General features: G+C 37.7%; 1 protein-coding gene and 1 long non-coding RNA gene across 2 annotated transcripts; one reads left to right on the top strand and one right to left on the bottom strand.

The window, feature by feature from the left end:
• Nucleotides 1-305: 305 nt before the first annotated feature.
• On the top strand, nt 306-26,016 carry LOC133615942 (uncharacterized). The gene is made up of 3 exons (XR_009816797.2): nt 306-476; nt 3,312-3,752; nt 25,832-26,016. It is a non-coding gene; the product is annotated as an uncharacterized lncRNA (long non-coding RNA).
• LOC133615941 (gonadotropin subunit beta-1) lies at nt 3,314-4,782 on the bottom strand. Its single transcript, XM_061974847.2, has 2 exons — nt 4,609-4,782; nt 3,314-3,565 (listed from the first exon to the last, which is right to left on the bottom strand). Exons 1-2 carry the CDS (start codon nt 4,765-4,767, stop codon nt 3,359-3,361), a joined length of 366 nt encoding a protein of 121 aa, XP_061830831.1. The 5' UTR covers nt 4,768-4,782; the 3' UTR covers nt 3,314-3,358.
• Nucleotides 26,017-27,415: the final 1,399 nt, after the last annotated feature.

Here is a 27,415-nt window from a genome sequence, read left to right as displayed (position 1 = left end):
AGTTGCTGTTGTTCCCAAACTATTCAATTTTCTTATAATAAAGTTGACTTTGGAATATTTAGGAGCGAGGCAATTTCCGGACTTGATTTGTTGCACAGGTGGCATCCTATGACAGTTCCACACTGGAAATCACTGAGCTCCTGTGAGCGGCCCATTCTTTCACAAATGTTTGTAGAAACAGTCTCCACGCCTAAGTGCTTGATTTTATACACCTGTGGCCGGGCCAAGTGATTAGGACACCTGATTCTGATCATTTGGATAGGTGGCCAAATACGTTTGGCAATATAATGTATGAATGATTCCGACGTTGAAGAAGAAGTGTTTTGTTGTTTGGATGGGAAAAATTTAAAGACTCAAACCAATAGCGGTCCTAAAAATCAGAAGCACTCTGGATGGGAGAAAAGGATGAGACAGAACCTTCAGAAAAACTGGTAAAGAAGAGCAGACCCAGCACTTAAAAACAAGAGAAAAAGAAAGTAAGCAGATTTTTTGTCCTTTTCTACTGATGTTTTCTTCAAAATGCTTCGGGTAACACTGAAAGAGCATAACACGATCACACATTTCAAACTATTGTTTTAATTAAAATAGAAATAAATATCTGCTTGACTTTTCAAAGCAAGTTATCCATCAAATTGTACTCTCTAGAAATGGCAATAGATTTTACGATAAAAACCTGGCAACCTGGTTGCAAGAATTTTTCTGTAAAAAAAAGAAGTGTTTTTTCATGGCTGTAAAAACCACCGTAAATTTTAGTGTAAAATTGTGGCGACTGCGCTAACGTTTTTTTTTTAACAAGCTTCATTTTTACAGTGTATGTAAAAAAATACAATAATGAAATGTTTCAGCAATTGTGTAATAGTATAATGAGGTGTATGCCGCTACATTGATATTGATAAATTATTCATAGTTACAAGCGGCCCTCTGAGGGCAGCCATAACTGCGATGTGGCCCTCAGTTCAAATTAGTTTGACACCCCTTGGTTATGGTATCTGTGGAAGAGCAGGGAAATCCTTTCCTTTTTAAGTTTGGGACAAACACAACTCTTCCTCTACCTGGCCGAGCAATTATGGGAGAAGAGCCTTGGGCAGAGAGGTAAAGAAGAACCCAAAGATCACTGTGGCTGAGCTCCAGACATGCAGTAGGGAGATGGGAGAAAGTTGCACAAAGTCAACTATCACTGCAACCCTCCACCAGTCGAGACTTTATGGCACAGTGGCCCGACGGAAGCCTCTCAGTGCAAGATATATGAAAGTGCGCATAGAGTTTGCCAAAAAACACATGAAAGACTCCTAGACTTTGATAAATAAGTTTCTCAGTCTGATGAAAGCAAAGTTGACTTTTTGGTGTTTATTCCAAGTATGTGTGGAGAAAACTAAGCACTGCTCATCACCTGCCCAATACAATCCCAACAGTGAACCATGGTGGTGGCAGCATCATGATATGGGGTTGTTTTTCAGCTGCAGGGACAGGACCAAGTTCAGATATATCCTGGAAGAAAACCTCTTCCAGAGTGCTCAGGACCTCAGACTGGGCCGAAGGTTCAAGACAATGACCCTAAGTACACAGCTAAAATAATAAAGGAGTGGCTTCGGAACAACTCTGTGACCATTCTCGACTGGCCCAGCCAGAGCCCTGACCTAAACCCAATTGAGCATCTCTGGAGAGAACTGAAAATGGCTGTCCACCAACGTTCACCATGCAACCTGTCAGAACTGGAGAGGATCCATAAATCCAGGTGTGAAAAACTTGTTGCATCATTCCCAAGAAGATTCATGGCTGTACTAACTCAAAAGGGTGCTTTTACTCAATACTGAGCAAAGGGTCTGAATACTAATTACCATGTGATATTTCATTTTTTCTTTTTTAATGAATTTGCCAAGAATTCTACATTTCTATTTTTATTCTGTCAAGATGGGCTGCTGAGTGTACATTAATGAGAATAAAATTTGATAATTATATCTTATATATATAATATATATATATATGTATAATATATAATTATCTTATATATATATATGATATAATCATCAAATGCATAGGCAATTTATATATGTGTATATATATATATATATATATATATATATATATAGTTTCATTGCAGCCATTTGCTAAAATCAAAAATGTTCATTTTATTCTCATTAATGTTAATTAATTATTAAATACATAATATATAATTATCAAATGCATAGGCAATATATATATATATATATACATATATATATATATATATATATATATATATATATATATATATATATAGTTTCATTGCAGCCATTTGCTAAAATCAAAAACGTTCATTTTATTCTCATTAATGTTAATTAATTATTAAATACATAATATATAATTATCAAATGCATAGGCAATTTATATATATATATATGATTGCCTATGCATTTGATAATTATATCTGTTTTTACATACGCTATAAAAAATCTTTACATTTTACTGGGAAAAAAAACTTGTACCTCAGTCACAATAATTTTATCGGTGTTTTATATTACTGTAAATGTAATGAAAAAAACAGTACCACTATTTTTTGTACGGTGAAATTCATGCAACGGTGCTGCCAATTTTTTTAATGTAAAATATACCATTTATTGTGTATTAATGTGCAGTATGTGGAAAAAGGGTACCAATGTTGTTTTATGGTCAAACTGGCAGCTCAGTCAGCAGAATTTTATTGTAAAGTCTATTGTCATTTTTACAGTCTACCACTTTATGGATAACTTGCTTTGAAATCTTAAGTCAAGCAGGTATTTAAGTATTTATTTTCATTTTAACAAAGAAAAAGTTTTGTAATGTATGATAATGTAGTATTTTGTTGCATTACTAGATAATATTTATGTTCAAAAATTAAGTGACTGCATGGAGAACATGTATTTTTTTTAATGTCAAAATGGAAAGAACAAACACATTTAGTAAGAAAAGTACTTTGACACATAATATTTACAGGCTTTCATGGGCCACAAAATTATCTAAATGCACGGTATTCTAATTTTTTGAGTTCCACCTGTAGGGCCTATCATCAATGGCAACAGTATGCGTGCAAGAGCGACTAACCTTGTACATGAAGCCTCTAAAATATTTGACTACCGGTAAATGGTAATTTAATCAGCAATTTTTACATGGAATGCCTCTTTTGCAAGATTATTTGCTTACATCGGATGTGTTATTGCCGGGAACTGACAGTGAAATGACAAAAGAAAATGTGGTTAACAGTATATTAAAGGGCTCATTGCATGATTCTAACCTTCCTTTAATCAAAGACATAATACTCAACATGTTTTCTTTTTTTTTACATTTTATTGCAGTTCAGGAGTAATAATGCAGTCCCCTTATTGGACCATCAATGCTCAAATCAAGGAGACATAAGAAGCTGGGTGTGGCCCAACAAAACATGTCCGCAGTCCGTGTCGTCATGGTTACAAGTGGTGCACGCACAGTTTTTGGCCACAGGGTAAGTGACAGCCACTGGGCAACCTTCGAAGTGTTTCACTTCGTAGGACCAATCTCCGTTGCAGACGTTCTGTTTGGACACGTCCACAGGGACCTCGTAGACTGAATCCTGCAGACAAATGACAACAGCACATTTTCCCTGTTATACATCAAAAAAACCTGGAGATGCCCCGATTCCGATCGTGGGGTTTGGATCAGAGGCCGATATTTACAGGTCGGCTGATGAGCTGCCGAGCCCAGCAGATCTTTACCACAGCTGTGTCTCAGTGTTTACATGCTAAAGATTGTACTCGCTGGTAAGATTCCTTCAAAATGCATTTTGAATGCATGCAAAATACATTTCCATATTCCTTGCTACGCTGCAAAAACTAAAATCGAAGTAAGATAAAATATCTCAAATAAGGGTGATATTTGTTTATTTTCTGTCTGATAAGATCATTCTTCTCATTAAGCAGATTTTATGTTAGTGTTTTACTTGTTTTAAGGGTTTTAGTCCTAAATTATCTCAATAAGATATTACAGCTTGTTGCTGATATTTTATGACCTATATTGAATAAAACATGCTTGAAACTACAAACCCTGTTTCCATACGAGTTGGGAAATTGTGTTAGATGTAAATATAAACGGAATACAATGATTTGCAAATACTTTTCAACCCATATTCAATTGAATGCACTACAAAGACAAGATATTTGATGTTCAAACTCATAAACTTTATTTTTTTTTTGCAAATAATAATTAACTTAGAATTTCATGGCTGCAACACGTGCCAAAGTAGTTGGGAAAGGGCATGTTCACCACTGTGTTACATCACCTTTTCTTTTAACAACACTCAGTAAACGTTTAGGAACTGAGGAGACACATTTTTTAAGCTTCTCAGGTGGAATTCTTTCCCATTCTTGCTTGATGTACAGCTTAAGTTGTTCAACAGTCCGGGGGTCTCCGTTGTGGTATTTTAGGCTTCATAATGCGCCACATCAAAAAATGGTCCAGGGAGCCACTAGGGCGGCACTAAAGAGACCCCCGCTATAGGAGCTCCTCCAAACCGCCAGAGGAAACTGAATGGTAACCACTGAATGGGGGGGGAAAAAAACCATGAAGTACCTACTTGCATTTGAAAAAGAATAAACACAGCAGGCTCGGGCTCTTTACCTTGTTGTAGCACTGTCCTTCACATATGGTGGTGAGGACAAACTTCGTTTTGCCGCAGCTCTCCACGGCGATGCTGACGTTCCGCGGGTTGCAGTCCAAACTGCAGGTCTGCATCGCGCCCGCCAGCGCCAGCACCGTCGCCATGACGACCAACTGCATCCTCTGCCGAGTGCACCACAGAGGAGGCTCTTAATGTACATTAAATGCAGAATATACACTGCAAAAAGTCAGTGTTCAAAAACAAGAAAAAAAAAAATGCAAAAATGATGGGTATTTTATTTGAACCAAGCAAAATTATCTGCCAATAGAACAAGAAAATTTGGCTTGTCAAGACTTTCCAAAACAAGTAAAATTAGCTAACCTCAATGAACCCCAAAATACCTTAAAATATGAAAATTCTCACTAAAAACAAGTGCACTTTTGTTGGTAGAAAAAAAAAAAAAACCTTTTTGCTCAATATGTTGGCCTCCAGCTCCGCCTGAATTTCGGGATATTTTCGGGAGAAAATTTGTCCCGGGAGGTTTTCGGGAGAGGCGCTGAATTTCGGGAGTCTCCCGGAAAATCCGGGAGGGTTGGCAAGTATGGGTATCGGTTTTTATTATTATCGGTATCAGTTTTTAAAAAAAATGTTTAAAAAACCCCCATAAAAAACACAAGATACACTTACAATTAGTGCACCAACCCAAAAAACCTTCTTCCCCCATTCACACTCATTCACACAAAAGGGTTGTTTCTTTCTGTTATTAATATTCCGGTTCCTACATTATATATCAATATATATCAATACAGTCTTCAAGGGATACAGTCCGTAAGCACACATGATTGTGCGTGCTGCTGGTCCACTAATAGTACTAACCTTTAACAGTTAATTTTACTCATTAATTACTAGTTTCTATGTAACTGTTTTTATATTGTTTTACTTTCTTTTTTATTTAAGAAAATGTTTTTAATTTATTTATCTTATTTTATTTTATAATTTTTTTTTTTAAAAAGGACCTTATCTTCACTATACCTGGTTGTCCAAATTAGGCATAATAATGTGTTGATTCCACGACTGTATATATCGGTATCGGTTGATATCGGTATCGGTAATTAAAGAGTTGGACAATATCGGAATATCGGATATCGGCAAAAAGCCATTATCGGACATCCCTACTAAAAACTAATTTATTGTTCTTAATGGAAAGGCAATAAGGCAACCGCTTGTTACTCTCGGGGTCTCCTCGCCGCTCAGGCAAATCATATGGTCTAAAAATACATTTTTCCATCGACAACATGACATCATCGCGCCAAGTCCGTGCTCTTTCAGTCAATCAGTGTGCATATATACAGCCCGGCCCCCGGCCAAAAAAATTTAATTTGTAATTTGGAAGAATTTATCTGAATGTGCATGAACCTTTTCTGTTCAAAATTGTTAGAAATGTCACATGTTGAATGTTTAATTATTAACTGTCAGTTTACTGTACTACTATATGAGTACTTATGTTCTATTGTTTCATTGAAAATAAAATAGCAAATTCCATTTGGCTGTCATCTGTTTTAATTATGAGACACAATAGTGTCAAAGTCATGATTTTTTTTTCATGCTTGAAGTAAGAAATGATTACTTTAAAAAAGTAGTTTTATACTTGTGAGTGTTGATGACACGGCTTTGCAATAGTTGATATTCTCGTTTCAAGCATGTTTTACTCAATATATGTCATGAAATCTCAGCAACAAGCTGTAATATCTTACTGAGATCATTTAGGACCAAAACAAGTAAAACACTTTAACATAAAATCTGCTTAGTGAGAAGAATTATCTTATCAGACATAAAATAAGCAAATATCACCCTTATTTGAGATATTTAATCTTACTTAGATTTCAATTTTTGCAGTGTATTCCAAATGCCTGTGTCTCCTATCAATAGTCCCAAATCAACAAAATACTGTGTAATATTGTTTCTCTCCTGATGAAAATCAATATGCCACAATCAATCATACCTTTTTTTTAAAAAGCTGCTCAGTTGGGCTTCCTGTTGGTGTTCAGATGTCTGACCCCTGCTCCTGTCCTTGGTTCTGTCCTCCCGGTCTTATATAGGACCGCTCTTAAATGCTGTTAATCTGCCGGGCTTTGTTTGTTTCTCACCTGTTTAGTGCGAGCATGGACACAGTAAATCCTCCTGTTTTTCCCTCATCTCGGGTATAAGGCCAAGGATATAAGGCCTGTCCTCCTACACGCGAGGAGGCGTCAACTCCTGTCTCTCCAAGGGATAAAGGTTTTTGGAGCAGCCACGGAAATATAAAACTGCGACCGAGCGCCCACGTCGGATGGAAAATTGATCAGTTTTATTTCTTCCATCACTAATTACTAGGGCTGTGAATCTTTGGGCGCCACGCGATTCGATTCTTGGGGTTAACAATTCGATTCAGAATCGATTTTAATAACACTAAGTGCCCGTTCTATGATTAACTACATTCCTCCATAAAATAGATTAACAGTAGAGATGTCCGATAATGGCTTTTTTGCCGATATTCGATATTGTCCAACTCTTAATTACCGATTCCGATATCAACCGATACCGATATATACATTAAACAATGTAACACGTTTTTCCAAAATAAATCAACTCAAGTTCTGGAAAAAAAATGCCAACATGGCACTGCCATATTTATTATTGAAGTCACAAAGTGCATTATTTTTTTTTAACATGCCTCAATACAGCAGCTTGGAATTTGGGACATGCTCTCCCTGAGAGAGCATGAGGAGGTTGAGGTGAGCGGGGTTCAGGGGTATGGGGGGTGTATACAGTATTGTAGCGTCCCGGAAGAGTTAGTGCTGCAAGGGGTTCTGGGCATTTGTTCTGTTGTGTTTATGTTGTGTTACGGTGCGGATGTTCTCCCGAAATGTGTTTGTCATTCTTGTTTGGTGTGGGTTCACAGTGTGGCGCATTTTTGTAACAGTGTTAAAGTTGTTAATACAGCCACCCTCAGTGTGACCTGTATGGCTTTTGATCAAGTATGCCTTGCATTCACATATGTGTGTGAAAAGCAGTAGATATTATGTGATTGGGCCGGCACGCAAAGGAAGTGCCTTTAAGGTTTATTGGCGCTCTGTACTTCTCCCTACGTCCGTGTACACAGCGGCGTTTTAAAAAGTCATAAATTTTACTTTTTGATACGATACCGATAATTTTGAAACCGATACCGATGAATTCCGATATTAAATTTTAAAGCATTTATCGGCCGATAATATCGGCAGTCCGATATTATCGGACATCTCTAATAAACAGCTCTGATAAATGTGTGTATTACTTTAAAAAAAAATGGTTTTGTTTAATACAATTCTACCCAAGCATTTAATAAAGTGGCTGGACAGGACAGATTTCTTTTAAAATCTTTAATTGATTAAAAATCGTTTACATAAAATAATTGTAATTCATTCAAAAATCGCTTTTTTTTTTTTTTTGACCCGTGTCTGTTCCCATCTTTCCACACGTCAACTGTTGATATATTTCAAAATGAGTTTTCCATATGTACAAAACCCAAAACCAGTGAAGTTGGCACGTTGTGTAATTCGTAAATAAAAACAGAATACAATGATTTGCAAATCCTTTTCAACTTATATTCAATTGAATAGACTGCAAAGACAAGATATTTAATGTTCGAACTGAGAAACTTAATTTTATTTTGCAAATAATCATTAAGTTAGAATTTAATGGCAGCAACACATTGCAAAAATGTTGGCACAGGGGCATTTTTACCACTGTGTTACATGGCCTTTCGTTTTAACAACACTCCACAAACGTTTGGGAACTGAGGAGACCAATTTTTGAAGCTTTTCTAGTGGAATTCTTTCCCATTCTTGCTTGATGTACAGCTTAAGTTGTTCAACAGTCCGGGGTCTCCGTTGTGGTATTTTAGGCTTCATACTGCGCCACACATTTTAATGGGAGACAGGTCTGGACTACAGGCAGGCCAGTCTAGTACCCGCACTCTTTTACTATGAAGCCACGCTGTTGTAACACGTGGCTGGGCATTGTCTTGCTGAAATAAGCAGGGGCAATTAGGGGGAAATTAGCCTGTTCACCTGTGGGATGTTCCAAATAAGTGTTTGATGAGCATTCCTCAACTTTCTCAGTCTTTTTTGCCATTTGTGCCAGCTTTTTTGAAACATGTTGCAGGCATGAAATTCCAAATGAGCTAATATTTGCAAAAAATAACAACGTTTTCTAGTTCGAACATTAAGTATCTTTTCTTTGCAGTCTATTAAATTGAATATAGGTAGAAAAGGATTTGCAAATCATTGTATTCTGTTTTTATTTACGATTTACACAAACGTGCCAACTTCACTGGTTTTTGGTTATGTACTTGATGTTTGTTTTTTTGTTTGCTCAATATCCTCATGAGAGCAGATGTCCTCTGCAGTGGACATTTGTTTTGTGCACAATATTCTCTTGAGAAGAAGCGTCCTCTGCAGTGGACAGATGTTGTTTTTTTGCTCTAAAGATTTAAAGCGCAAGCGTCCTCTGCAGTGGACAATTGTTTTTTTGCATTGCATTTTCCTGAGAGAAAGCATCCTCTGGAGTGGACATTTTTCTGCACAATATATACTCCTGAAAACAAGCGTCCTCTGCAGTGGACATTTCTTATTTTTTGAGAGAATATATCAATACAAATGTATATATATATATATATATATATATATATATATATATATATATATATATATATATATATATATATATATATATATATATATATATATATATGTATGTATATGTAATCTGTATGCTTGTATTATCATTAAAACACCTTTAACTTGTTACCAAAAATGTCTCTTTCCTAAATAAATCAATATAAATGATATATATCAGGGGTCCCCAAATTACGGCCCGCGGGCCAGATACGCCCCACCAGCGTCCAAAATCCGGCCCGCAGGAAGTCACAAGTTCATATATATATATATATATATATATATATATATATATATATATATATATATATATATATATATATTTTAGATTAGCAAAAAAAAACTAAACAAAAACTAATTTCCACTGTAGATGACGCTTGCTCTAAGGAGGATATTTCATCCAAAAAAACAAATGCAGAAGATGCTGTTTTAAAAAAATACTACTGTCCACTGCAGAGGACGCTGTTAAAAAAACAAGAACAAATATTCCTTAAAGAGTATGCTTGCTTTTTGACGGATAGATTGTGCAAAAAACAAATGTCTACTGCACAGGATGCTTGCTCTCAGGAGGATATAATGTGCCAAAAAAATGTCCAATGCAGTGGACACTTGTTTTTTTGCACATTATAACCCCTTTAGAGCAAGTGTCCTCTGCAGTGGACATTTTGTTTGCATAATATATACTCCTGAGAACAACTGTCCTCTGCAGTGGATGTTTATTTTTTTGGGGGGGGATAATATATATATATTAGAGAAGTCCGATAAAATCGGCCTGCCGATAATATCGGCGGATAAATGTGTTAAAATGTAATATTGGAAAATGTCGGTATCGTTTTTTTTATTATCGGTATCGTTTATTTTATTTTTATTTTTATTTTATTTTTTTATTTTTTTATTAAATCAACTAAAAAAACACAAGATACACTTACAATTAGTGCACCAACCCAAAAAACCTCCCTCCCCCATTTACACTCATTCACACAAAAGGGTTGTTTCTTTCTGTTATTAATATTCAGGTTCCTACATTATATATCAATATATAACAATACAGTCTGCAAGGGATACAGTCCGTAAGCACACATGATTGTGTGTGCTGCTGGTCCACTAATAGTACTAACCTTTAACAGTTAATTTTACTAATTTTCATTAATTTCTAGTTTCAATTTAACTGTTTTTATATTGTTTTACTATATCGGTTGATATCGGTATCGGTTGATATCGGTATTGGTAATTAAAGAGTTGGACAATATCGGAATATCGGATATCGGCAAAAAGCCATTATCGGACATCCCTAATATATATATATATATATATATACATACAAAGTATATACCCAATATGTGTTTGTTGGGTCAGGAAAAAACACGGAAGCTATTTCATCCCTACAAGCCTGTTACGCAGGTTTCCCTGCTCTTCAGGGGATTTTAAAATAAATACAATCCCTTGAAGAGCAGGGAAACCTGCGAAACAAGCTTCTAGGGATGAAATAGCCTCCGTGTTTTATCCTGACCTAACGAATATTCCACTCTACCCCGGTATTGAGCACTTTCTACGGGATAAATCACAGTAACCTCGGCTATCTATATATATATATATATATATATATATATATATATATATATATATATATATATATATATATATATATATATATAAAAATTTTTTTATTTTTTTTTTAACAAAAACAAATTCCCACGGCAGAGGACTCTTGCTCTAAGGAAGATATATTGCACAAAAAATTGTCCAATGCAGAAGACACATGCTCTCAGGGAGGATATATTTTGCATTAAAACAAGAAAATATATGTCCTCTGCAGTGAACATAGGTTTATTTGCTTAATATTCCCCTGAGAGCAAGCGTCCTCTGCAGTGGACATTTTATATTTTATTGTTTTGCATCATATATACTCCTGAGAGATAATATCTTCTGTAGACATTTTTTGTTGTTGTTGCATAATACACACTCCTGAAAGCAAATGTCCTCTGCAGTGGACATATGTTTTTTTGCACAATATATCCTCCTGAGAGCAAGCGTCCTCTGCAGTGGACATCTGTTTTTTTTACACAATACATTTTCCTAAGAGCAAGCATCATTTTTTTCGTAATCTGCCAAAAAGCAAACATCCTCTTTAGTGGATATTTGTTGTTGCTGTTTTGTTTGTTTTTTGTTTTTTTGTTCTTAAACAGCATCCTCTGCATTTGTTCTTTGCAAGTAAGCGTCCGCTGCAGTGGAAATTTGTTTGTTTATTTTATTTTTTTTGCTAATTGATTTTTTTTTTTTTTTTTTTGTGAGAACCAGAATCTTTTGCAGTGAATATTTGTGTTTGTTGTTTTGCTCAACACAGTCTCCTGAGCGCTAGTGTCCTATGCAGTAGACATCTGCCTTTTGTTGACTTATTTTTTCAGAATGAGAAAGTATGAAATAAAATATCCCTATTATGCAAAGCCTACATGTCCACTGCAGAGGACGACATATAGTTCTTTATAGTGTGAAGTGTAAAAATAGTTCAGTGCACTTCCTGTGTCGCCCCTTCTAGTGTCTGTCTCAGACAAAGTCTGTATTTTGGTGCATTCAGAGAAACCTTCACGTTGCTCCACAGGCTTCTAAATCTGCAGGGACAGTCCAATTTAACTGTGTGCAGCAAGTTCATGGCGGCTTTATCTGCACTCTCGCAGACTTCAGGGACTTACTGCATTGTGCTGGAAGGCCAGCAAACAAAACTCCAACTTTTGTGACGTGTCACCTTTGTCCTCCCAGGAAGGGTCACCTTCTGGAAGCCTCAAATGAAAGACAAACATGCTACTTGTGATTTGTGAGTACTTTTAGTTTCCTTTGCTTTTTAATTCCAAGAGGAACATAATGATGTGTCTTGTACACATATCATTTATGGAAGGGTCTGCCATCTCAGACTATAGTTGTTTTTCTTTAACAGTAAACAATCTTAATACCTGTTGTTCAAAGAAAAGATTACACAGTAACATCTATCCATTCATTTTCCACGGCTTATCCCTTTTGGGGTCGCAGAAAAATAAAAAATATATAATTATGTAGTAATTATTTTTTCCCATTCTGAATATTAATAACGTTTAACTGTAGTTTTGTACAATTTATGGCCACTGTATTAGATTATTTTTTTCCACCCAAGTACAAACACAAAAACATCTCATTTTAACAATTTACGCCACCAAGAAACTGATAAAGAAACTAGAAAAAGCAATTTCAGTAGAAAATGTGTGTGATTGCTGAAAAGCCGAACGGAAAATGCTAACTGTTAGCCAGAGTGCGTTAACAAAACATATGTCACTTAGGTGTACACCTGCAAAACTGGCTAAAAAAGCTAGCATGCTAACAGTTAGCACGGATGAAGTAACAAAATATTTAACTCTGAGGTGTATACCGTATTTTTCGGACTATAAGTTGCAGTTTTTTTCATAGTTTGGCCGGGCTCCAGTGCGACTTATATATGTTTTTTTCCTTTTTTATTATGCATTTTCGGCAGGTGCGACTTATACTCCGGTGCGACTTATACTCCGAAAAATACGGTACTTATAAAATATGCTGAAAATCCAGCATGCTAACTTTAGCATGCAAACAGTTAGCATGTATAAAACAACAAAAGATTTCGGCTTGTGGTGTGGACCGGTAAAATTAGCTAAAAAGCTAGCATGCTAACTTTAGCATGAAACAGTTAGCATGTATAAAACAACAAAAGATTTTGGCTTGTGGTGTAGACCGGTAAAATTAGCTAAAAGCTAGCAAGGCTAACACTTAGCATGTGTGAAATAACCAAATATGTGGTTTTGATGTGTGCACCTGTAAAATTAGCTAAAAAGCTACTATGCCTGCATGTGTGAAATAACAAAATATTTGACTCTGCGGTTCACACCTGCATAATTATCTAAAAAGCTAGCATACAAACAGTTAGCATGTGTGAAATAACAAAATATTTCACTCTGCGGTTCACACCTGCATAATTAGCTAAAAAGCTAGCATGCAAACAGTTAGCATGTGTGAAATAACGAAATGTTTGACTCTGAGGTGTATACCTGTAAAATCAGTTTAAAAGCTGCCATGCTGTCTTTAGCATGCCAAAAGTTAGCGTGTGTGGAAAAAAGTAAATACTTGACTCTGCAGGGTACCCCTGCGAAATTTGTTAAAAAATCTAGCATGCTAATAATTAGCGTGTATGAAATAGAAATAATAAAATAAGTGACTCTGTGGTGTAGACCTGTAAAATTAGCTAAACTAAACTTTAGCATGCAAACAGTTGTGAAGTGAAGTGAATTATATTTATATAGCGCTTTTTCTCTAGTGACTTAAAGCGCTTTACATAGTGAAACCCAATATCAGTTAGCATGTTGGGAGTCCCAAGTGAGTATCCAATCACAAGTTGCGAAAACAGGAAGCAGCACCGGAGCTATACGAGCCATAGAAAGCCACAGAAAACTAGTCACAAAGAAGGAGAGCAAAATGTTGATTAGGTGGCAGATATATATTTGCAAGGCCATTTTCAAGAAGGATATTTAAGAGAAACTACATCTTGTGAGACAAGGTCGGCCCACACCGGAAGCGACTACGACCAACTACGAGCGGTTTTGATTGATTGATTGAGACTTTTATTAGTAGATTGCACAGTACAGTACATATTCCGTACAATTGACCACTAAATGGTAACACCCGAATACGTTTTTCAACTTGTTTAAGTCGGGGTCCACGTTAATCAATTCATGGTACAAATATATACTATCATCATAATACAGTCATCACACAAGATAATCATCAGAGTATATACATTGAATTATTTACATTATTTACAATCCTGGGTGTGGGATGTGGAGGGGGTTCGGGTTGGGAGGGGGTGTTAGGTTTGGTTGATATCAGCACTTCAGTCATCAACAATTATATCATCTGAGAAATGGACATTGAAACAGTGTAGGTCTGACTTGGTAGGATATGTACAGCGAGCGGTGAACATGGTGAGCTCAGAAATCATAAGAACAAGTATATACATTTGATTATTTACTTTTGATTATTTACAATCCGAGGAGGTGGGATGTGGTGGGGGAGGGGGTTAAGCTAGGGTTGTAGTTGACTGGAGGTGTTCTTTTATTGTGGTTTTGAAGGAGGATAGAGATGCACTTTCTTTTACACCTGTTGGGAGTGCATTCCATATTGAGGTATTTTACGGCGTCGAATGGGTGTTACAAATTCCATCCATCCATCTTCTTCCGCTTATCCGAGGTCGGGTCGCGGGGGTAGCAGCCTAAGCAGGGAAGCCCAGACTTTCCTCTCCCCAGCCACTTCGTCCAGCTCTTCCCGGGGGATCCAGGCTTTCGGGTGGTATCCTGACCAGATGCCCGAACCACCTCATCTGGCTCCTCTCGATGTGGAGGAGCAGTGGCTTTACTTTGAGTTCCCCCCGGATGGCAGAGCTTCTCACCCTATCTCTAAGGGAGAGCCCCGCCACCCGGCGGAGGAAACTCATTTCGGCCGCCTGTACCCGTGATCTTGTCCTTTCGGTCATAACCCAAAGCTCATGACCATAGGTGAGGATGGGAACGTAGATCGACCGGTAAATCGAGAGCTTTGCCTTCCGGCTCAGCTCCTTCTTCACCACAACGGATCGATACAGCGTCCGCATTACTGAAGACACCGCACCGATCCGCCTGTCGATCTCACGATCCACTTTTCCCTCACTCGTGAACAAGACTCCGAGGTACTTGAACTCCTCCACTTGGGGCAAGGTCTCCTCCCCAACCCGGAGATGGCACTCCACCCTTTTCCGGGTGAGAACCATGGACTCGGACTTGGAGGTGCTGATTCTCATCCCAGTCGCTTCACACTCAGCTGTGAACCGATCCAGCGAGAGCTGAAGATCCTGGCCAGATGAAGCCATCAGGACCACATCATCTGCAAAAAGCAGAGACCTAATCCTGCAGCCACCAAACCAGATCCCCTCAACGCCTTGATTGCGCCTAGAAATTCTGTCCATAAAAGTTATGAACAGAATCAGTGACAAAGGGCAGCCTTGGCGGAGTCCAACCCTCACTGGAAACGTGTCCAACTTACTGCTGGCAATGCGGACCAAGTTCTGACACTGATCGTACAGGGAGCGGACCGCCACAATCAGACAGTCCGATACCCCTACAGGACCTCCCGAGGGACACGGTCAAATGCCTTCTCCAAGTCCACAAAGCACATGTAGACTGGTTGGGCAAACTCCCATGCACCCTCAAGGACCCTGCCGAGAGTATAGAGCTGGTCCACAGTTCCACGACCAGGACGAAAACCACACTGTTCCTCCTGAATCCGAGGTTCGACTATCCGGCGTAGCCTCCTCTCCAGTACACCTGAATAGACCTTACCAAATTGTGAGTTCAAATATTTTATTGCTTAGTTTTTTCACGTTTCATTTGTTTTCTACAATTCTTTTCATTTTGACAGTACCACATAAGATATGTTTGAATTGCTGAAGCGGGGTTATTTAACGTTAAATGCGCCGAAAAATAGACCGTTTTGTACACTGTTGAGGGGATCTAATACCCAGTTGTAAGCAAGTGGGTTTCTGTATCATATCTCCAGCCGTGTCCATGTGGTGACATAAATTACGCTATTTTGAGAGGTAAAGTCGGACTAAGTAAGGACATCACTTAAGGCCTAGGTGAGAAACGCACGGCCCACCACTGGATTTTAATGTTTCATTGCCCCTAGTGTGTGAATGTGAGTGTGAATGTTGTCTGTCTATCTGTGTTGGCCCTGCGATGAGGTGGCGACTTGTCCAGGGTGTACACCGCCTTCCGCCCGAATGCAGCTGAGATAGGCTCCAGAACCTCCCCGCTACCCCGAAAGGGGCAAGCGGTAGAAAATGGATGGATGGATGTTTTTTTAGTATTACTATCAGACATACATAAAACTTGATTATTCAACCCTAAACCACCAAACCATAGAGCAGTGGTTCTTAACCTGGGTTCGATCGAACCCTAGGGGTTCGGTGAGTCGGCCTCAGGGGTTCGGCGGAGCCTCAGCCACGGAGGTAAAGACACATCCGACTTATCGTGTAAATAGAAACTTCTCCCTATCAGCGTATTATGGATACCCCTAAACAATGTTCCCTCTAATTTTCCATCTGATTTGCAGGTTTTTTGATTGATTGATTGAAACTTTTACTAGCAGATTGCAAAGGAAGAGAATACACAGTACAGTACATATTCCGTACAATTGACCACTAAATGGTAACACTCGAATAAGTTTTTATTTTTTTATTATTATTTTTTTAACAGCAAACACAACAACAATAGAGCAACATCAGCAAATACGACATGTACAAATATGATGGTAAAAGTAATAGCAAATAAGCAGTTAGCGAAAAAAAAGAAAAAATACAGAAATGACAATGAGCATTATTACACTACAGATGGAGCAATACAAATACCAATAGAAATAGCGCTATTGATAATGAACAATACCAATACTTTACCTTTATTATCAACAATACAGTTGTTCAAATGCAACAATACATATACGTAATGATAACTTGAGATACGAAAGAATGCAGAAAAATGGAGTGGGAGAATAAGAAGCAACCTACATTAACCTTGTAGATTGTTATAGTAACAATAGGTTAAGCTTTGTCCGTGTGCCATGTGTTATACCCAGTTTACCCTAGGGCAATAACATTAATATATGTTTGATGAAATGTGATTATGTGCATGAGTGTACGTATGCATATGTACTTGTATATGTACAGAATGTGTATATGTGTTTGTACAGTGAGTGTATATGTACAGTATGTGTATGTGTATGTTTGTATATTGAATGTGCGTGTGGGTGTACGAACTTTAAGTATGTAAATATGTACTGTATTTGTGTATGTATGTGGGAGCGTAGGTACCTATGTATGTATGTGAGCATAAGTGAATTTGTATGTACAATATATTCGACTCCCAGAGTGCGTGGGAGCCAGAGCACGGCCCCAGCCCCCCCGAGAGCCCAACCCACAAACAGTAGGTGTGGTGCCCAGGGAACCAGGGACCACCGCCCCCACGCAGCCAAGCCGGCCAGCGACAGGAACCCCAGAGCCCGACCCACCGCACCGCCCACAAGGGCCAGCAGCAGGCCGCAGGCAGAGGACAGGGCACGAGAAAAGCAGGGGACAGCCAGACCCCAAGCCAGCGAGAGACCATACCCTACACTGGCAGAAAGGCAAGACGCCCCGCCCGAGGGACCCAGAGACTCCCCGCAACCAGACGGGAAGACCGCCCCCGCCCCACCGGCAACCGGGCCCCCACGAGCCCACCCCCCACCCCCGGAGAGCGCGGCGAGGCCAGCCCCCGGCCACCCCACCCAAATCGGCCGCCGCAGGACCACCCGGCACGGGGCCACGGGAACCACCCACCCCACCCGCAGGGACCCCAACGATGGAGATGGAACAACCAGAAACCGCCCTGCCGAGTCCCCCCCCTGAGGGAGGGGAAAAATAAAAAAATTATATTAATAAAATATATTAAGAAATAAATAAATTAAAAAAAAAGAATTAAAAGAAGATCACAGACATGCTGACACACAAGGTCACTACCCCAGCAACTGGCCGACTCGCAGCACCTCGGAATACCTTGCAGCACCAAGCTACCACAATAGACGCAGGGCCCAACAGGCCCCAACCAAGAAGGGCACCCGGAAGGGATGGACGGTGGGACCCAGGAGCTCCAGACACGCAGTCCGGATGCAGTAGCCTGAGGCGTCGACCCCCGCCTGACAGGCAGGCCCAAAGCGTTAATCAATTCATGGTAATGTGTGTAAGGTGTGTAATTTGTTGTGAGTTCATGCACTGTGTTGGTTTTGTTCTTTGAACAAGGTGATGTTCATGCACGGTTCATTTTGTGCACCAGTAAAAAAAACATACGACTTTTTCTTGTATTTAAAAAATATATATACGTATATTTTTCACTAAAGAAGGGTTCTGTGAATGCGGATATGAAACTGGTGGGGTTCGGTACCTCCAACAAGGTTAAGAACCACTGCCATAGAGGTCTGATCAGCACCCACGTCTAATGCCTGTCCCTGGGATATGAATATCTCTCTTGTACAGTAGTTTGGCTTGAGTGGTCCCATCATTTGAAGGCAGGATTATGGAGCAGACACACCTGTTCTGCAGTTCATGTTCACCCCGACATCCGGGTCACAGGCGACATGTCCACTTTTCATCCTTAGCGGCCTCACACCTCCCCCTGGTGTTGACAGAGGTCCATGATGTACAAAAAAAAAACTGCTGAAATGCCCAGAACAGAAATATGAGTTTACTTTTGCATTTGGAAGGCAAATAACACAACATGGTCGTCGCAAGCGAGTGCACAAGAAAGCAAACGATCGCTGCAGGGAGATTACGACAGGACGGTCGCCAAGAGAGTTGTTCCCCTCGGGATATGTTTCTCAATTTTGGAGTGATTTTACAGTCTGCATTGACAAGCTGCTCTTGTTCTAATTAGTGTTTCTGTCAGATTAATTGTTCCAATCTGAGGGAATGGCCGTTGTGGGCTACGTACTCATTAAGTCGAAACGGGAACCCACACATTACATGCACGACCACATGAAACCTCCATGTAGAACAGGTTGGAAACATGAATGTGTGATGCCAATACTGCTTTACATCACTTTTTATGTCAGAATCTATTGGATCTGTCTAATCTTTTATCTTCAAATGTATTGATCAGCCTGTAGAATCACTTTAAAATAAGATTAGTATTATGTAGATAATTGTGAACACGATGTAATTCATGACAAATTACCAATAAAAGCACCAATCCCAATATACAAAATAATATACTACGAGAATCAATTCTGGATCGAATCGCCACACCAGGTATCGGAATCGAATCGTAAGGTGCCCAAAGATTCCAAATACATTCCCAGCAGGCAGAAGACATTAAAACAACGTTGAGAACTTGTTGGATTAGGTCCTGACGTTGAGTAACTCAAACCTAACGTTGGAACAACATGCTTTTTAACGACGTTTAATCAATGTTGGGTTCTGACGTTGATTTGACCATTGAATTTTGGTTATTTCCCAACTAATGTTCTACAAAAAAAAATACGTCGGAACAACATGCTTTTTGACAACATTTAGTCAATGTTGGGTTCTGACGTTGATTTGACCATCGAATTTTGGTTATTTCCCAACTAATATTCTACAACACATACAACGTTGAAACAACATATATTTGACAACGTTTAGTCAATGTTGGGTACTGATGTTGATTTGACTTGGAATTTTGGTTATTTCTCAACTAATATTCTACAACACAAATACAATGTTGGAACAACATGCTTTTTGACAAAGTTTAATCAATGTTGGGTTCTGACGTTGATTTGACCATTGAATTTTGGTCATTTCCCAACCAATATTCTACAACACAAATACAACGTTGAAACAACATATTTTTGACAACGTTTAATCAATGTTGGATTTTGACGTTGATTTGACCGTTGAATTTTGGTCAATTCCCAACCAATATTTTACAACACAAATACAATGTTGGAACAACATGCTTTTTGACAAAGTTTAATCAATGTTGGGTTCTGACGTTGATTTGGCCATCGAATTTTGGTTATTTCCCAACTAATATTCTACAACACATACAACGTTGAAACAACATATATTTGACAACGTTTAGTCAATGTTGGGTACTGATGTTGATTTGACTTGGAATTTTGGCTATTTTCCAACTAATATTCTACAACACAAATACAACGTTGGAACAACATGCTTTTTGACAAAGTTTAATCAATGTTGGGTTCTGACGTTGATTTGACCATTGAATTTTGGTTATTTCCCAACTAATATTCGACAACACAAATACAACGTTGAAAAAACATGCTTTTTGACAACGTTTAATCAATGTTGGGTTCTGACGTTGATTTGACCATCGAATTTTGGTTATTTCCCAACTAATATTCTACAACACATACAACGTTGAAACAACATATATTTGACAACGTTTAGTCAATGTTGGGTACTGATGTTGATTTGACTTGGAATTTTGGTTATTTCTCAACTAATATTCTACAACACAAATACAATGTTGGAACAACATGCTTTTTGACCAAGTTTAATCAATGTTGGGTTCTGACGTTGATTTGACCATTGAATTTTGGTCATTTCCCAACCAATATTCTACAACACAAATACAACGTTGAAACAACATATTTTTGACAACGTTTAATCAATGTTGGATTTTGACGTTGATTTGACCGTTGAATTTTGGTCAATTCCCAACCAATATTTTACAACACAAATACAATGTTGGAACAACATGCTTTTTGACAAAGTTTAATCAATGTTGGGTTCTGACGTTGATTTGACCATCGAATTTTGGTTATTTCCCAACTAATATTCTACAACACATACAACGTTGAAACAACATATATTTGACAACGTTTAGTCAATGTTGGGTACTGCTGTTGATTTGACTTGGAATTTTGGCTATTTTCCAACTAATATTCTACAACACAAATACAACGTTGGAACAACATGCTTTTTGACAAAGTTTAATCAATGTTGGGTTCTGACGTCGATTTGACCATTGAATTTTGGTTATTTCCCAACTAATATTCGACAACACAAATACAACGTTGAAAAAACATGCTTTTTGACAACGTTTAATCAATGTTGGGTTCTGACGTTGATTTGACCATTGAATTTTGGTCATTTCCCAACTAATATTCTACAACACAAATACAATGTTGAAACAACATGCTTTTTAACGACGTTTAATCAATGTTGGGTTCTGACGTCGATTTGACCATTGAATTTTGGTAATTTCCCAACTAATATTCTACAACACAAATACAACGTTGAAAAAACATGCATTTTGACAACGTTTAATCAATGTTGGGTTCTGACGTTGATTTGACCATTGAATTTTGGTCATTTCCCAACTAATATTCTACAACACAAATACAATGTTGAAACAACATGCTTTTTAACGACGTTTAATCAATGTTGGGTTCTGACGTCGATTTGACCATTGAATTTTGGTTATTTCCCAACTAATATTCTACAACACAAATACAATGTTGGTACAACATGCTTTTTGATGACATTTAATCAATGTTGGGTTCTGACGTTGATTTGACCATTGAATTTTGGTCATTTCCCAACCAATATTCTACAACACAAATACAACGTTGAAAAAACATGCTTTTTGACGACGTTTAATCAATGTCGGGTTCTGACGTTGATTTACACCATAGAATTTTGGTTATTTCCCAACTAATATTCTACAACAGAAATACAATGTTGGAACAACATGCTTTTTGACAACGTTTAATCAACTTTGGGTTCTGACGTTGATTCGACCATTGAATTTTGGTTATTTCCCAACTAATATTCTACAACACAAATACAACGTTGGAACAACATGCTTTTTGAGAACGTTTAATCAATGTTGGGTTCTGACATTGATTTGATCATTGAATTTTGGTAATTTCCCAACTAATATTCTACAACACAAATACAATGTTGGAACAACATGCTTTTTGACAACGTTTAATCAATGTTGGGTTCTGACGTTGATTTAACCATTGAATTTTGGTTATTTCCCAACTAATATTCTACAACACAAATACAATGTTGGTACAACATGCTTTTTGATGACATTTAATCAATGTTGGGTTCTGACGTTGATTTGACCATTGAATTTTGGTCATTTCCCAACCAATATTCTACAACACAAATACAACGTTGAAACAACATATTTTTGACAACGTTTAATCAATGTTGGGTTCTGACGTTGATTTGACCATTGAATTTTGGTCATTTCCCAACCAATATTTTACAACACAAAAATAACATTGAAACAACATTTTTTGACAACGTTTAATCAATGTTGGGTTCTGACGTTGATTTGACCATTGAATTTTGGTTATTTCCCAACTAATATTCTACAACACAAATACAACGTTGGAACAACATGCTTTTTGAGAACGTTTAATCAATGTTGGGTTCTGACATTGATTTGATCATTGAATTTTGGTAATTTCCCAACTAATATTCTACAACACAAATACAATGTTGGAACAACATGCTTTTTGACAACGTTTAATCAATGTTGGGTTCTGACGTTGATTTAACCATTGAATTTTGGTTATTTCCCAACTAATATTCTACAACACAAATACAATGTTGGTACAACATGCTTTTTGATGACATTTAATCAATGTTGGGTTCTGACGTTGATTTGACCATTGAATTTTGGTCATTTCCCAACCAATATTCTACAACACAAATACAACGTTGAAACAACATATTTTTGACAACGTTTAATCAATGTTGGGTTCTGACGTTGATTTGACCATTGAATTTTGGTCATTTCCCAACCAATATTTTACAACACAAAAATAACATTGAAACAACATTTTTTGACAACGTTTAATCAATGTTGGGTTCTGACGTTGATTTGACCGTTGCATTTTGGTCAATTCCCAATCAATATTTTACAACACAAATACAATGTTGGTACAACATGCTTTTTGACAAAGTTTAATCAATGTTGGGTTCTGACGTTGATTTGACCTTTGAATTTTGGTCATTTCTCAACTAATATCCTACAACACAAATAGAACATTGGAACACCATGCTTTTTGAGAACGTTTAATCAATGTTGGGTTCTGACGTTGATTTGACCATTGAATTTTGGTCATTTCCCAACCAATATTCTACAACACAAATACAACGTTGAAACAACATATGTTTGACAATGTTTAATCAATGTTGGGTTCTGATGTTGATTTGACCATTGAATTTTGGTCATTTCCCAACCAATATTCTACAACACAAATACAACGTTGAAACAACATATTTTTGACAACGTTTAATCAATGTTGGGTTCTGACGTTGATTTGACCATTGAATTTTGGTCATTTCCCAACCAATATTTTACAACACAAATACAACGTTGAAACAACATATTTTTGACAACGTTTAATCAATGTTGGGTTCTTACATTGATTTGACCATTGAATTTTGGTCATTTCCCAACTAATATTCTACAACACAAATACAATGTTGGAACAACATGCTTTTTAACGACGTTTAATCAATGTTGGGTTCTGACGTTGATTTGGCCATCGAATTTTGGTTATTTCCCAACTAATATTCTACAACACAAATACAACGTTGAAACAACATATTTTTGACAACGTTTAATCAATGTTGGGTTCTGACGTTGATTTGAGCATTGAATTTTGGTTATTTCCCAACTAATATTCTACAGCACAAATACAATGTTGGTACAACATGCTTTTTGATGACGTTTAATCAATGTTGGGTTCTGACGTTGATTTGACCTTTGAATTTTGGTCATTTCCCAACTAATATCCTACAACACAAATAGAACTTTGGAACACCATGCTTTTTGAGAACGTTTAATCAATGTTGGGTTCTGACGTTGATTTGACCATTGAATTTTGGTCATTTCCCAACCAATATTTTACAACACAAATACAATGTTGAAACATCATATTTTTGACGTTTAATCAATGTTGGGTTCTGATGTAGATTTGAGCATTGCATTTTGGTCATTTCCCAACCAACAACGTGCATCCAACGTTGTCTCAATTTGCAAATACAAATATTTTGCAACTTTGTTTCAACGTATTTTTTAAAGGACATGCATGTATAATCAACATTGTATCAATGTATAGTGCCTGCTGGGGTAGTATTGGCCACGAGATGAGACCAAACCAATCTAAACACGCTATCCTGTATCGTGGCCACTGGTTGGCTCAGCCTCAGGCAGCATTACTGACAGATTAAAAGACTGTCAAGGTGACTATGGTGTGTTATTTCATGTCTACACGACTCTCGTAATGTTGAAAAATTAATTTAGAAGGTATTAAACCGTTTTTTAATGCTCACTATCCTTATCCTTTATTTCGATCACAACAACCAAATATACTCTCCATCTCTATACGATTTAATCAAAAATAAATAATACAAGAAAATAACATGGTGTGTGGAACAACATTCTTATAGTATAGATTTCTCAAACTTTTTTCACCAAGTACAACCCCAGAAAACACTTGGCTCTCCAAGTACCGCTATAATGTCCAACAATAATGTACAGTAGCATAGTAGGCCTAAATATTCATGAAATACAAGGTAGCGGTTTTATTTAAAAAGCTATTTAATATTTTGTCCACTGTAACTTTACGCACAGTTTGAACAGTAACACTGTGTTTTAATATTTAATTAATTGGGTTTTTTGTTTGGCGTACCACTTGATGGGTCCCGCGTAGGTGTGCCACAGTTTGACAATCATTGGTATATTATAGCCGGGTTTCTTAAACTTTATGACCACGGGGCCCAACTTTTTCCAGTACATTTTAACAAAATTTTGTATTAAATAATTTATAATATATGTTTCTTGCCAATAAAATTAAAGTGCAAATGAAAATACAGCTTCAACACTTTCGTCATAGTTTTTTGGCGGCCCTCTAGGGGGCGCTTGCGGCCCAACTATGAAACACTATTATAGTATATGTGCAGTGATTAGACATACATATAAATATATATACATATATATATATATATATGCACCCCCCCGCGACCTCGAAAGGGACAAGCTGTAGAAAAATGGATGGATGGATGGCTATACGTATATATATATATATATATATATATATATATATATATATATATATATATATATATATATATATATATATATACACACACTAACACACACACACATATGTATAATATATATATATACATACATACACACACACATTATATATATATATATATATATATATATATACATACATACACACACACACGACATGTTCCTTCAGCATTGTCCACACCTTTAAGTCAGGACTTTGGGAAGGCCATTCTAAAACCTTAATTCTAGCCTGATTTAGCAATTTCTTTACCACTTTTGACGTGTCTTTTGGGTCATTGTCCTGTTGGAACACCCATCTGTGCTCAAGACCCAACCCTAACCCTGATTTTAGGTTGTCCTAAAGAATTTGGAGATAATCCTCCTTTTTCATTGTCCCATTTACTCTCTGTAAAGCACCAGTTCCATTGGCAGCAAAACAGGCTGAGAGCATAATACTACCATCACCATGCTTGACGGTAGGTATGGTGTTCCTGGGATTAAAGGCCTCACCTTTTCTCCTCCAAACATATTGCTGGGTATTGTGGCCAAACAGCTCAATTTTTGTTTCATCTGACATCACATGGACAAAGATAAGACCTTCTGGAGGAAAGTTCTGTGGTAAAGGAAGGGCAAAATCAGGCTAGAATTAAGGTTTTAGAATGGCCTTTCCAAAGTCCTGACTTAAACGTGTGGACAATGCTGAAGAAACAAGTCCATATCAGTAAACCAACACATTTAGCTGAACTGCACCAATTTTGTCAAGAGGAGTGGTCAAAAATTCAACCAGAAGCTTGTGGATGGCTACCAAAAGTGCCTTATTGCAGTGAAACTTGCCAAGGGACATGCAACCAAATATTAACATTGCTGTATGTATACTTTTGACCCAGCAGATTTGGTCACACGGGGAAGACCCAGGACACGTTGGGAAGACTATCTCTCCCGGCTAGCCTGGGAACGCCTCGGGATCCCCCGGGAGGAGCTGGACGAAGTGGCTGGGGAGAGAGAAGTCTGGGCTTCCCTGCTTAGGCTGCTGCCCCCGCGACCTGACCTAGGATAAGCGGAAGAAGATGGATGGATGGGATGGCATAATAAATTCATAAAAGAACCAAACTTCATGACTGTTTTTTGTGACCAACAAGTATGTGCTCCAATCACTCTATCACTAAAAAATAAGAGTTGTAGAAATGATTGGAAACTCAAGACAGCCATGACATTATGTTCTTTACAAGTGTATGTAAACTTTTAACCACGACTGTATATATATATATATATATATATATATATATATATATATATATATATATATATATATATATATATATATATATCCATCCATTTTCTACCGCTTATTCCCTTTTGGGGTTGCGGGGGTCGCTGGAGCCTATCTCAGCTACAATCGGGCAGAAGGCGGGGTACACCCTGGACAAGTCGCCACCTCATCGCAGGGCCAACACAGATAGACAGACAACATTCACACTCACATCCACACACTAGGGCCAATTTTAGTGTTTATATGTATATATATATGTATATATATAGATGTTTGGGACACGTCCGACCGGCAGGAGGCCAAGGGGAAGACCCAGGACACGTTGGGAAGACTATATGGCCTGGAAACGCCTCGGGGTCCCCCGGGAGGAGCTGGACAAAGAGGCTGGGGAGAGGGAAGTCTGGGCTTCTCTGCTTAGGCTGCTGCCCCCGCGACCCGACCTCGGATAAGCGGAAGAAAATGGATGGATGGATATATATATATATACATTATGAATTACAGGATACACCCCGAAAAGGATAAGCGGTAGAAAATGGATGGATGAATGGATTACATATATATAATTTGAAGCATTACTATGCAAAATAAAATAAAAAATACAATATAAACAGTCATCATTTCATCAAATGTAGTTTATATGAATAAATTACTCCCTTAAGATTTTTCCTTTCCTTTTAAATGTTTGAGCTTTGAAAATATTCAAATGGCGGCATAGCTCGGTCGGTAGAGTGGCCGCGCCAGCAACTTGAGGGTTCCAGGTTTGAGTCCCGCTTCAGCCATCCTAGTCACTGCCGTTGTGTCCTTTGGCAAGACACTTTACCCACCTGCTCCCAGTGCCACCCACACTGGTTTAAATGTAACTTAGATATTGGGTTTCACTATGTAAAGCGCTATATAAATATAATTCACTTCACTTCACAATTAATTATTCCTATATACTTGATAAAGGAGGGATTACGGTAATAGCTTTACATAAATAAATACAAATAATTCTACTTGGGGCCAAATTTAGCCCTGAGACCGCATGTTTATGGATGCAAATCTATAAATAGACCCCAAGGGAAATTCAATGGCTCATATATTTGTATTTGACATCCTGCACTATATAGTGCTAAAGATGACGTCATTGCATCCTTCTCCTCTTCTAATGAGGTGTGCGATGATCGATGATTGATCATGAATTGATGGTTCTGGAGGAGGA

Source organism: Nerophis lumbriciformis, linkage group LG15 (assembly GCF_033978685.3).
Source record: "Nerophis lumbriciformis linkage group LG15, RoL_Nlum_v2.1, whole genome shotgun sequence".
In the NCBI taxonomy this organism is placed as follows: domain Eukaryota; kingdom Metazoa; phylum Chordata; class Actinopteri; order Syngnathiformes; family Syngnathidae; genus Nerophis; species Nerophis lumbriciformis.
This window is presented reverse-complemented; position numbering and strand designations above follow the sequence as displayed.

Excerpts from the sequence above, each read along its gene's own strand:
- LOC133615941 (XM_061974847.2), bottom strand. The coding sequence starts at position 4,767 with ATGCAGTTGGTCGTCATGGCGACGGTGCTGGCGCTGGCGGGCGCGATG. Across the intron at positions 3,566-4,608 it reads AAGGACAGTGCTACAACAAG|GATTCAGTCTACGAGGTCCC; the intron begins GTAAAGAGCCCG and ends ATTTGTCTGCAG.